Source organism: Salmo salar, chromosome ssa16, assembly GCF_905237065.1.
Source record: "Salmo salar chromosome ssa16, Ssal_v3.1, whole genome shotgun sequence".
NCBI classification, from domain to species: Eukaryota; Metazoa; Chordata; class Actinopteri; order Salmoniformes; family Salmonidae; genus Salmo; species Salmo salar.
In genome coordinates, this window is record NC_059457.1 from 46,296,881 (window position 1) to 46,310,859 (window position 13,979).

The window sequence follows — 13,979 nt, forward strand, 5'->3', positions numbered from 1 at the left end:
ATTGCAACTTCTGCACAAAGTCTATCAAACCAAGCTGAGACAGCTTGGCCAGGTCCGCAGTCAAATATCAAGGAGTGAAGAAAGGCTCCCTGACATTGTTTATTTTTTGGGATTAATACAACAAAAACGGTTTTCCCTTGCGCTTTATTATACTTCATTGATTCAGTGTAAAATACTCACACCGGAAGCAAGTTGTAGCGTAATACTTTTTTCACTTCGTCCCAACAGTCTAAAATTGCTCACGTATATTCATTTTATACATTACAATGGTACGTGCAAATATACCTCTTACCATCTATTTCTACACTGATAAGTAATGAACATGTGCATACACGTGGTGTTTACGGGCTATACACAGGTTCAATGTAGGCTAAGAAGTTCTGCTTTTGTAAAAGGATTTGAGAAGAGTCCGTGACAGACTGGTCTGTGTTGCCAGCGATGTATGCAAATGCTGATAATGCGGATATCTTGATATCGCCAAATAAACTTGGCATTAGAACAAAACAGAAGAGCACTGCACTCCCGGTGTTGCCGTCTGCTAGGCCATTCTAGCGACCAGAGTGAGAGATACATTGTTTAGTTATGTGGTAACAAGTTGTTCTGCAGAGTAAACGAGCGATTGCAGATAAATGCATACCGAGAAATTCTGGTTACATGGGTTTGTCCAATAAGATGGATGCTGGGCTTCAAATCCTAGAGTTTAGTCCAATCAGAGGACGGAGCTCTAGCGTCGCACTGACGGCATGGATACGGTGAGGCTGGCAAAATGCCGTTAGCAGGTTAGCCTATTCTCAATAGAGGTTCTATGCGCTGCAACATGAGAAAATACACTAGCCTAATATACATCTCCTGAACGTATTGTGTCCGTTCAAGCACACGAGGTAGTGAACAACATGCGTAGACTATTTTCCTTACGCCGCACGGTAATCGTGGCGCAATGGTGTGTGGCTTGTATTTGCTTCAAGGTATTTATTAACATGAATTACTTGAGCAACACATGATCTATAGTGCATATAGTGAATCAAAACTTCAGTGAGGTATACCAGTTGTGTAATATCCCTTTCAGGCTGGTGTGAGGGCTTTCTGTAAATGCAAGCAGCCTTTGGCTACTTTTATTATTATTATTATATTATGCTGTAACAACAATATATAATAACCGCTGCAAGTGCACCTTTGGCCTTGCTGGTATGTTAATGAACCTCTAGACTATGAATAGGCATGCATTTGGTTGCGGAGTCTCGCTGTCTTGGTGCAGGTGTGTGTGGAGAGTGTTCAGATGCAGCAGAGACCACACTCGCCACTTGTGGTCGCTTCCCTGGCGATTTTCTAGAGGGCGCACAAATGACTTCTCCCTCTGGACAGCAGTTGTTCAATAAAAACAAATTCGGACAGCGCATACAGAAACAGAATACATTCATGACTCACACACTCTTGATCAAGATTATGACTCACTCACACACACACACACACACTCTTGATCCAGTGATTCTGTACGGGCTGCTCGAATTTATGTCAGGCCAATCTGATATTTTGGTTGAGAAATCCGTCAAAATTCGTCGTCACACCAAATGTTGGACGCCTTTACTGTAGGCTAATTAGTATTTATCTTACTTTTGTTTAAAACACACTGTAAATGGGCCTCTAAAATGCGAGTATTGCTTTGTTGACATTGTTTGGATTAATATTAACCCTTACATGTCTGTAAGGGCAGGTGAAGCAGACAATAGGCTACCAGTGCCAAGCTTTGGCCTTTGGGTAGTATAGTACTTTAGGAGTATTATGGAATGTTGTGAGATGTTGGTCAGTCTTTTCATATAAGCTCTATACCCAAGTTATTACCCAAGTAAACAATTGTTTGTTTGATGCTTTAATTGTATTTCATTACAATTGATTATTTTGTATAGATGTTTATGATTGAAAACTTATTAATGAAATAAAATTCAAGGATCAAGTGTTCGTTAACGCGTGTGTGCTGGAGTTACGCGATGCTTTGGTTTGGGATAATATACATAGCTTCGCTGTGGATAGGAGAAGATCTTGCTCATGCTTACATAATGGCACGTGAGTTAGGAAAATGAGTGGTAGCCTAATCTTATCTCTCATATGGCCCTCTCTCGTTTATATTATATAATTGTGTGTGGGGGGTTTTGTTATGTAAAGTTTAATGCACTCGCTGTGCACCCCTCTGATGAAATGTGTTGTGCAAGTTCTTGCAAATTTACATAAATTGGCCAAGCAGACATTGATTTGCATGTAATGTAGCATATGTCAGTTACAATCAGCCAATACTTTTAATAGATTAATAGCCAAGTTACAGATTAATAGAGTATTAAAGTCAATGATGACCAATAATTAGAATTAGGCTATAACTTGTTGTAAATGTCGATAGCTGGAATATGGAATACCGTAAAGCCTACTTAGTCCGAATAATTTTAAAGTTAAGCATTTGTTCAAAAGGGGCGGTATATCTCCTATTGAGTGTGTGGTGATCCCTCGAGCTCTCTCCTCCCAGCTATACACCGTTTCATTTGCTTTAAACATCATATAACAACATTTATTTAGCAGTGTTGGTGTTGCAGTCTTACGCGATCCCTGCTCTTCCTGATTTAAATCAATAGGTTCGCATTGTTTGCATCAGTTTGAAAAGCCATTTCATGGCGGGGCTAAGAGGCTCAAGTGGGCAGTTTATAATTTGAACATTTTAAATAGGCTATGTAGGCTATATATTACTGTCCCGCATGTTCATTGCAGGCTACATTGCAGGCTATGTAGGCATATAGGCTACATTACTGTCCCGCATGTTCATTGCATTGACGTTGGTCTCAGTAGCCTACTTCCTTAAAAGCGTCGATACTTTGGGAGCTATGTTGAGAGGTGAGCACAAGAGTTTGTCCTCCGCACACAGGGACAAAAGTGAATTGTAGCTGTATGGAACTCAGTGCATGCTGTTGTGGCTACTCTCCGCGGTTAAAAGATTAACAACGTGCTCGACACTCAACCTTATATAAATGTAGATCGGGTGCTGAATCCTCGTATGTAATCCAAAGAACAAAATCCTCCTCTCCGCCATATACAGGACAGACGCAAAACGGATTCAATTTATCGTCGTCTCCTGTTTAAGATTATTTTCCAAACGGAAACCATCTGTCGGGCTTCAGCAATAAGCAATTGGTTGGGTGTTCAGAGGCATTACTAGATCCATTATCTACCGCACCCTTCTCGTTCGTAAATCCGACAGACTCATGTCAGAGTTCGCTCCACGGTGAAGCAAGCCGCACCACATGCCTTCAATGCTTTCGGTTTTTGCAACCTTTCAGTGGAGTGAATGAGAGATCTCTTGCCGAGTCCAGAAGAACACGCGTCTGACAATCAGATATTTTTTGTAACGGTATTAATACGATATATCAAGATTTGCACCGTCCGAAGATCACTTATTTTTTTCCTCTTTCCTGTGATTTTTAACCTCCGCTACAGCCAGTCTGCGTTGGGACTTTTCTTTTATTGTTTAATATGCCTCTGGTGAAAGTTCTGAGTTCTCCAACCAAGGGACTGCTCTACGGCTTTTACTGCACTGTACGGTAGATGAATGCGGAGAGTGGAAGCGTTGTAACTCGAGGCGGGGTTAAAGTTCAGCTCTATGCAGCGGTGAAGCGTTCGTTGCAGTTCGCAGAGTTGGAAATGTGAAAGCAAGAAGCAGGCTTTATTTTTCTCTCTCCCTTCTCTCTGTCTCTCCTTTTTTTCCCTTTTCACACACGGACACGGCCACCACGCATACACGAGCAGACACGGACACACACCCACACACATAAACACGCAGACCCGTCACAGCAACCAAAACACACACACACACACACACACAAACACACATACATACACCCTCCAAATCCAAGATTAGATACAACAGATATGTATTCTCCACTATGCCTAACACAGGTAAGTGAGCCTTTCATCTGTTTTTAACCATTTTATTGCATTCATGCTTTCTTCCTCAGGGACAGGGTGGTATGGACTAACGTTGCTCAAGGCATATAACTTTGTGCAGTAGGTTCAGCATTCCTGGTTTGTCAGAGCCATCTGAACTAACTACCACATGGTGGATGGCGCCTACCTCCTACATATATTCACACACGTATATGCATGTCTATTTTAGTTCATATTAGACATTGACTATCTCGATGTCAAGCGCGCTTTAACTTGGACTACTTTTTGTATCCAGAGTTTCAATCCAAAAATGAAGGTGGCCTTTCCTATAAGTTACATGTGCACGTTGTTATCGGCGCGTCTTTCCACATATTTGATATGAATGAATGCACACAATGTTTTAACATGGGGTACATCATTTTCCAAAGCTTCCCCCGGTCGGCTTCCAGGTCCCTGCACTTTGGGTGTTTAACATCCATGCAGTTGTCACTTTGTATCGATTACTGCTTTGAACACGATATTTAAAATACAACAATTTGCTTGGTCTAAATTGCATCCAAAAATTATAAAAATTCAAACTGTTCAACAGTATCGAGTCCCCGCCACTCTGGTATTAAACTTTGCCATGTGCATGGGGAAAACACAAGTTGGGACATTACACTTTTCAAATAGGCTACTAGGCTATTATTATATTCGATTTTTATGGATAGTATTGCTTTTATTTGAGCGCTATGAGTGACATGTATTATGCAGTTCCTCAAGAACTTCGATTATATTTAAGAAATATTCAACAACTTTCTGTACTCTAAGATAGTATTTTCTTGGACTTGAATGATTGTTGTTAGAGTTTGATAAGCCGCAATATGGTGGTTTGTAAGCCTGACCAAAAGTTAGTCCAGGTGGGAACGCTAGTGGAATAGCTGCTTAATGATCAGTTGCATATCCGTAATGTCGTTCATGTTTAAAAGCATCATCGGCCTGTCTTTCCTAAAAAAATCTAAATTTTATTTTAGCAAATGTATCATAATACAGTTATGGGTTTGTTTAAGATGAGAAGATATTCTCAGTACGAGTAGCCTGGGGTAAATGTTAGATTTCCAGGGGGAACGTTGCAGCTGCGTGTCATGAAGGCACAGAAAAGATCCATCTATATTCCATACATTATGTTAGGGGTTTGTTGAGGTGACAGAACAGAGGACCTATATACAAATGTAAGTTAACAGAGAAAAAACACACTTATTAACTGTAGCTATAACTGTTCACATATTACAATGTTATAACAACATATATCTTTTTTCCTTTTCTCATTATTGGAGGGCAGAAACTGAATTGTAGTTGTGAAAGTTCGGATGGATTTTTTGTGTGTGTGGAATACTTTTATTTGCCTATAGCCGTATAAGGCCACAGTATAATTGATTTTTGAAATTGATTTCATATTGACCACTAATAGGCCTATCTATTGGCCTTGTCTCAAGTCAGTTGTATTTAAGTTTTGATCATATTTCCCTATGTTGATTTCATGTTTTCATACATGTACTTTTCATTATTATTTTGGGATATAGCCTACTTTTTTCAACCTTTTTTTAACTATGACCACACAAATTGATGTAAATGACAAGTACCTGACTTAATAGCAATGATGGCTTCTGGTCATGGACTTTCCAACCTTTACAATGGAAAACCTTTTCAAAACCATTAGCACTAATTTACCTCTAGTGCCAAGCATTACTGATAAGTCCTGAATATTTATCTATTCATATTTAATAGGATTGTACAGTGCATATACTACAAGACATAAGTGAAATGGGCCCAAAGGAGAAGACTGAAACCTGATACTAGTTGATGGACACTAACTTGAGAAGGGACATTTGGAGAAATGTCTCGCTTGAGTATGTAAAATATTTATTCACCCTCATTTTGCCTGAATCTGTTTTATTTCTTAAAACATGACTAGGGTAATTCACATGTACTACAATTCATATCAGCTGTATAAAACTGAATTTGTACTAATTGACAAATTTTAAGTATTGTCAGTTGAATGATATATTGCAATTATATGTATGTGAAATCATCTTATTTGGGCAAAAATACTTATAATCAAAGTCTTTCAATTGATTCAAATATATTTGGCATATCTGCCAAGTTTCTTTTGTGGGTCGAATCATATACAAGACAGGCAGGCCTAAAGCACTTCCATATTTTTTGTTCACTGCAAAGCATGAAATATTATACCTAGAACTGAACATTGACATTCTTTGTGCATTTGTAGAAAAACTATTGCTAATTGCCAGAATTTGTCATTGCGTACTGCCTTTGAGGCACATGGTAGTGTTTGTATCTAGACATGGAGAAGATGCAGAGATAGGAACAGTTGTGCACGTTGCATGGGTTTGGAAAAACATGCCCCTTACGGCCTACATGAGGGTGTTCGAAGATTTACCTTTGTGTAATTGCTCCAATTGATTAGCAATGGTGAGGCGTCTGCTCTGTTTGAGTGTGTTTACTCTTGTGGGCATGGAGAGGAGAAAGTAAGCTCGTCGACACACTCCCATAAGTACCTCTGTGTTGTGGCGTGGGTGTTAGTAGGAGGGGATTACCATCATTGCTATTCTAAATTACAGTTATTCATAAGCTGTTGTTACAGGCCTGTTATTTGGAAACATTAGATCTGTCACCAAGGTATACAGAAAGACAACAAACTTCACAGCTGGAAGTTTAACTTAACATTTTCTACTGACACACTTTTATCAGTAAATATACACTACTCTAGTAGTGGAAATGCAGCAGATTATATATATTGAAATGAGGCCTATACATGAAGTGGTTGAGGCACCTGTGCACATGTGTTTTATTTATGTACAAAAGCAGCAAAAATGCAGAATGTAGACTATGCAGGTATTGTTCAAATGGCCCGGAGACAGGGGAACTGTATATTATATACAGAAACCACAGATAACAATGCTCATATCAGCCTTGAAGAATTTATATTTCATAGCACATTGGCTGAAGTTACTTCAGTTGGAGATGCCATTTACTGGTTTTTAAAACAATACAATTTTCATGCCTATGAGACAAAGGAGTGTGAGTCCTTTTGAAATTCGATGAAAAGGATGGTGTCATGCCATCCCAGTCAGAGGTACAGTATTTCCACGTATCAAGATGAGGAAAAAGTTCTTTAATCTATGAATGGTTGAGTACATTTTGCACTGACTCAAATTAAGATCCTACATCTGTAGTTGAGCACATTTTGCACTGGCTCAAATTAAGATCCTACATCTGTAGTTGAGCACACTGCACTGGCTCAAATTAAGATCTTACATCTGTGGTTGAGCACACTTTGCACTGGCTCAAATGAAGATCCTATATCTGTAGTTGAGCACGCTTTGCACTGGCTCAAATTAAGATCTTACATCTGTAGTTGAGCACACTTTGCACTGGCTCAAATTAAGATCCTACATCTGTAGTTGAGCACACTTTGCACTGGCTCAAATTAAGATCCTACATCTGATGTTGAGCACACTTTGCGCTGGCTCAAATTAAGATCTGACATCTGTGGTTGAGCACACTTTGCACTGGCTCAAGTGAAGATCCTACATCTGTGGTTGAGCACACTTTGCACTGGCTCAAATTAAGATCTGACATCTGTGGTTGAGCACACTTTGCACTGGCTCAAGTGAAGATCTGACATCTGTGGTTGAGCACACTTTGCACTGGCTCAAATTAAGATCTGACATCTGTGGTTGAGCACACTTTGCACTGGCTCAAATTAAGATCTGACATCTGTGGTTGAGCACACTTTACACTGGCTCAAATTAAGATCTGACATCTGTGGTTGAGCACACTTTGCACTGGCTCAAATTAAGATCTGACATCTGATGTTGAGCACACTTTGCACTGGCTCATATTAAGATCTGACATCTATGGTTGAGCACACTGCACTGGCTGGGGTGGTAAAAGGGCCTGAGGTGAAGCCTACTCCAGACCACTCACTACTTCACTAACCTCTACTGAGTGTATTGGGGAAATTAAAATACGTCTCTGTTGGAGTGGTGATTTCTCATATTTTTTTTATTTTTTATTTTTTTTACATTTGTTTGGATTTGATTGGTGCATTTTAAAATGTACTGTTAGACCCGTGCCTAGCCCAGCTTGCTCCCCATAAAACCCACAGCCTACTCACTGTACATATGCATGTAAACACTCACCTAGAAGATAAGCATATCTGCTCCGTTGCTTATAGTGTGGCATGCTGATACAAAATTGAAACTGAGTATTTGGAATTGGCACACTTATAAGTTTGAGTTAAAACGGTGTATCCGTATGTCAAATCAAATCAAAGTTATTTATATAGCCCTCCTTAGATCAGCTGATATCTCAAAGTGCTGTACCGAGGGTATTTGTTTTATATTACGGGAAAGATTTCAGGTTCCAGTGCTCTTTTATTTTCTCATTCGGCAATGAACGCTTTTAGTACATAATAAGGATTTCTACAAAGGAGTTTGGTCACCATTCGTCTCTTTGGTAGCTCAGCTGTATTTATTTAAATAACAAATCTAAAATGTCCTTGTAGTAAAGTGGACCAGACTGACATCGTGTCGTCTATGATCGCGTGTTCAATAGATTTCATGGTAGTGGTCATTCATCTATTATTACCATTTCTTTGTTCGTCAAAAATAATCTGGTGTGAGTTTGCAGACGCGAGACTATTTGAAATATAAGAGCGTAGTTAAGAGGTTGTTGCCTGTTTGCGTTGTGCTGCATCGTTCTGGCGTAGTGTTGTGCTGTAACATTTCCATGGCCTGTATTAGGTTGTGAGGCCAGATTTTGAGAGGGAGCATATTGTCCAGTGTGTGACTGTGCTAGTAGCAGGTGTAACGGACTGATCCACAACATGCCATCTATCCACATTCTATCCACATTCTTCCTCTAATAGCTGTGCAGGCAGCTCTCCCTGCTAAAAACCCAAGTAATGTACCAGTCTTGGAACAGTTTTCTGAGCGAAACGTTTCTGCCTGTGCATCTCTTTGTGTGTGCGCATACATATATGTTTGCATTGCGAACAGTTAAAAATAGACTTTCAGCTTTCCCGCTCGGCTGTTGCTTTTTCTATCACCTCTCTGGCAGACACCCACAGACCCACATACCCACATTCTTGCCAGAGAGCCAAGACACGGCCGTATTTTACACTGCTCCCTCTTTGTCCGTACGGTCCAGAGAAACTCCTCCGTTAGCCCGTTCTCCTTGTGTTAATGAAACGGGCCCAAATGCCAAGATTTTTACGTAAATACTCATAAATACAAACGTGGCAGACATTGCATATTATTCTGGAAAATGGAAAATGTTTTCTAAAAAGTCATTTTTGGAATGATATTCTATCAAAGAGAACTAGTGCATGTTCTTTATTGCATTCCTTCATTGCAGAGTATTTCAGATAAAAGTCAATTAGTGTTTACTCAATGTAAATCTGATTTCACAAGATTAATTGTAATGATTATTGTTGCTTTGTCTTTTATTCGATTACATAAACAAAGTGTTTCACTATGAATGTATGTTACCACCAAATCATTAATTATTTTCTCCTGTGGTCCTCTCTTTCACAGGATGAATTCCATCCTTTCATCGAAGCTCTGCTGCCACACGTGCGAGCGTTTGCCTACACATGGTTCAACTTGCAGGCCCGCAAGAGAAAGTATTTCAAGAAGCATGAGAAGCGCATGTCTAAGGAAGAGGAGCGTGAGGTCAAGGACGAGCTGCTCAGCGAGAAGCCTGAGGTCAAGCAGAAGTGGGCATCACGCCTCTTGGCCAAGCTCCGCAAGGACATCCGGCCAGAGTTCCGGGAGGATTTTGTGCTCACCGTCACCGGGAAGAAGCCCCCGTGCTGTGTGCTGTCCAACCCCGACCAGAAGGGTAAGATGAGGAGGATCGACTGCCTGCGTCAGGCAGACAAAGTCTGGAGGTTGGACCTGGTCATGGTCATTTTATTCAAAGGTATTCCCCTCGAAAGTACTGATGGGGAAAGGCTGGTAAAGTCCCCACAGTGCTCGAACCCAGGGCTGTGTGTGCAGCCTCATCATATTGGAGTTTCTGTGAAGGAACTCGACCTCTACTTGGCCTACTTTGTTCACGCAGGTAAGTCCCTCTTTTGTTTCTCAACTCTCTAAACAAGTCAACATTTGTTAGAAATTGGAGTTGCATAAATGTTGGCCTCACTCCATATGATCATAGGAAATGGAACGTGTAAAGTTGTACTGTTAATCGAAAATAAAAACACTTGGATGGGGTTAACGGGTCAAATGGACCTGATCAGAGAGTGCAGGCCAATGTAATGTACATAGTTGGCTTCACTCTTTCAAGGAACAATCACAGGCCACTCATTAAGTAAGCACTCGACCTAAACAAAGAAATGTACTTGTATTGAAGGACGTTGATTCACCTTGCCCTCACCAAACCCAACAACAGTGCACCACACAGCACCGTCCCCTCTCAGGATGCAGACACATGTTATCTGTAGCAGACAACCATCGTTTCATCACAGCAGTAGTCTGGGAAAAGCGGGACAAATCTGCCAAATTCCTCGCACTGCCCTGTCCTTTTGCTGTTTATGACGGGCCAGAAGTTGGTACTGTGTGATGACAGAGTCAGCTGCCTCAAAACACACTCTCTCCATCACGACACTCTCTCCATCACGACACTCTCTCCATCACGATTGCTCAGCACAAGCAAATGAACTATTTGGTACATATAAAAACTTCAACATGCCATTAGCCTTATTTGATTTCTCTCCTGTTAATAATTATTGTATTCAAAGGCTTTCTATTCAAAGGCTTTTAAAAAGTGGAAAATACATACTAATTAACAAATCAATTCGATAGGGTTTCATGTTTTCCCCATGAGCTAAATCCTTATCAAGAAATGTTTTCAAAATGTCTGTGAAAAATGTGTGTTTTCACCATTTGATATGAGTTGTGCTTGTGCCATGAAAACTCACCCTGAGAGTGAAGTACAGTGCAAATAGCCGATAGAGAAATGTTCATTGACAAGAGGCAGCGGGGTCTCCTTCCTCCACTAACAGCAACAAACACCAGCTTTCACTTGCAAGGTTTGGAAAGAGCACTGTTTCACCAGGCAAACCGAGCACCTTAATTACAATCATTTCCACTCTCCAACAAATTGTTTCCAGAAGCTTAAGTGAGCTAGGTGTAATGTGTACCTAGTTTTACATTCCCATAGCATCATATTGTCATCATATGTATATATATATATATTTTTAAGCTTTTGTTCAGTTTTTGCAGATTTTTGCAACGACAGTCGGTAAATTTAAGTTTAAAATGTTGAAGGAGGTTATGTAGTGATTTTGGCCAAATATCTGAATGGAGCTTTTAATGATTGGAATAGGCCTATAGGATTGGGGTACCCTTGTGGGAGCTGTGCAGTACTAGGTTTTAGTCGGGCTGGAATGGAAGCTCATTTTAACTTGAGCCAAACACAAAAGTGTAGGCCTTTGGAGGATTTTTGTCCAAATACTGCATAATTGGCCTCATCATGAACTCATCAGTCAATGACGTTATAATGGGACACAAAGAAATCCCTGATTAGCAATATCTTAAACACATGAAACATTACATTCAATTGCTCGATGGTGTAGACAAGTCAAACATTGACACTCATTTCCAAAGTTTATTTTTGCACTTACATTTTTTAGGAACAGATACATTTTGTCTCAAATATACTGAACAAAAATATAAATGCAACATACAACAATTTCAAAGATTTTAGTTACAGTTCATATAAGGAAATCAGTCAATTGAAATAAAATCATTAGGCCCTAATCTACAGATTTCACATGACTGGGCAGGGGCACAACCATGGGTGGGAGACTGGCCCACCCAGTGGGGAGCCAGGCCCAGCCAATCAGAATGAGTTTTTCCCTACAAAAGGGCTTTATTACAGACAGCAATACTCCTCAGTTTCATCAGCTGTCTGGGTGGCTGGTCTCAGACGATCCAGCAGGTGAAGAAGCCGGATGTGGAGTTCCTGGGCTGGCGTGGTTACACGTGGTCTGCGGTTGGACGTACAGCCAAAATCTCTAAAACAATGTTGAAGGTGTCTGGTGTAGAAATTAACATTAAATTCTCTGGCAACAGCTCTGGTGTTCATTCCTGCAGTCAGCATGCCAATTGCACGCTCCCTCAAAACTTAAGACATCTGTGGCATTGTGTTGTGTAACAAAACTGCACATTTTAGAGTGGCCTTTAATTGTCCCCAGCACATGGTGCACCTGTGTAATGATCATGCTGTTTAATCAGCTTCTTGATATGCCACACCTGTCAGGTGGATGGATTATCTTGGCAAAGGAGAAATGCTCACTAACAGGGATGTAAACAAATTTGTGCACACAATTTTAGAGAAATAAGCTTTGTGTGTGTCAGGAACATTTCTGGGATCTTTTATTTCAGCTCATCAAACATGGCACCAACACTTTACATGTTGCGTTTATATTTTTGTTCAGTGTACAATTTTCTGAGGCTCATTGTGGCTAAATGTCATGGGCGCTTTGCTCTCGCGAGCATTCTGATAGCTAAAGTTAGAGTTTTTTTCATCTTTGATTGTAAATCAGCTATCAGAGTGAGAACAAGAGGGAGAAGAAATAGATGGTTCCCACAGAGCACAGAGGTATGCCTTCAGTAGAATGAAGTCTGCAGTGTGTTCTCGCTCTCTCCATCTCGTTTTCTCTCTCTCTCGCTGTCTCTCGTCGCCTCGTCCCACAGGATCAGGTTTCTTCCTGTGTCTTATTTAAAGCAGTGGAGCATTTCTAGAGCTCTGTTGATTACAAGCCATCTGAAGAGAGGCTGACCTCATGCACCGATGCCGAAGGTGGGGTTTTTCAGCTGAAGTCAGTAATTAAATGCCAGGGCAAGGTATCCCCCACTGCTGCAATGGCAAGGGGTGGAAGAAGGGGACCCCCGTGACAATACTATCCTGCCACCAACCCATTTAACAGCAAACATAGTAGACCACTTTTATTATCAGGGTATGAAAATTCTCAAAAACAACTATTGTGCAAATTCTTGCAAAGTGTGTGTATACTTGCAAAGTTGACAACATAATTAGCCTTTTATTATCTTTATCTTTAGGCTTACTCTTGGTGAATTAATTGTGCAATATGGTATAGTCTTGGGAGAGTTTTGTGATATAATGCCACATGCCTAACCCTACTTAGTGGCGAGTGTGTGTGTGGGTGGGATGGGCCGGGATATCAGTCTTAACCAGGGCTTTCTGTGCGTTGTTCAACCGTCACATCATGTGTCATCTTTAGGAACAATGTGGTGTCAGGGCGGGCCCCCCTTTGACTGGCAGCGTGGCCAGGGCTAATTTACAGCCTCACTCTCGGCCCGGCAACGGGTGTCACTATCACAGGAGCACTCAACATGTGGGAAAGGTCATGGCTTAAGATGTTAGGGCCTTGACCCTATCTTCTAGGCATTTGACCTCTTAGACAAATATCACCCCTCATTAGCAGCCAGTCAAGCTGCTGGATAGCATTGGCTTTGGAAGCCTCTGTGATCTCTTGTTAAAGCAGCCCACTTTCACTTGGTTTGGGGACAGCAGGACCAGTTGGTTAAAATTAGCCAACTATTTCGACATTGACTGAAGCAACCGCTTCAAGCCATTTTATTTAATGAACGCAAAAAAAATTCTAAAATGTTGCAAGCCATATAGGATGCTATAGTAGCCTGATGGCTTATGCCTAGAGAGTTTTCTGTAAAGTTGAAAGTTGTTGGGTGATTAACTTGTTGCAGTGGTAGTTGAAATCATACAAATGATATTGCTAAAATGTTCAGATGTATATATTTTTTCTTCACCCAGATAAGTATTATTGGCAAAAAAACGTATGAAAGAAAACGGTGTTGAGTGAGAATAGAGGTCCCATGGCTAAATCAAATCACATTTTATTCATCACATGCACATATTTAGCAGATGCTATTGCAGGTGTAGTGAAACAGTGCAGTGATATCTATCAATTCACAACAATACACACAAATCTAAAAGGAAAATCA

General features: G+C 40.6%; 1 protein-coding gene across 7 annotated transcripts in view; it reads left to right on the top strand.

Moving 5' to 3' along the window:
- LOC106574075 (nuclear factor 1 A-type) overlaps positions 1-13,979 on the top strand; it is a 283,951-nt gene that overhangs the window by 50,621 nt on the left and 219,351 nt on the right. For 5 of the 7 annotated variants that reach the window (XM_045697325.1, XM_045697324.1, XM_045697328.1 and 2 more), the window contains exon 2: positions 9,522-10,050. In XM_045697325.1, the coding sequence (XP_045553281.1) occupies positions 9,522-10,050 (529 nt within the window). Of the gene's footprint in view, positions 1-2,566; positions 3,934-9,521; positions 10,051-13,979 lie in introns of those variants that run through there. The other 2 variants (XM_045697326.1, XM_045697331.1) reach the window with 2 other exon arrangements.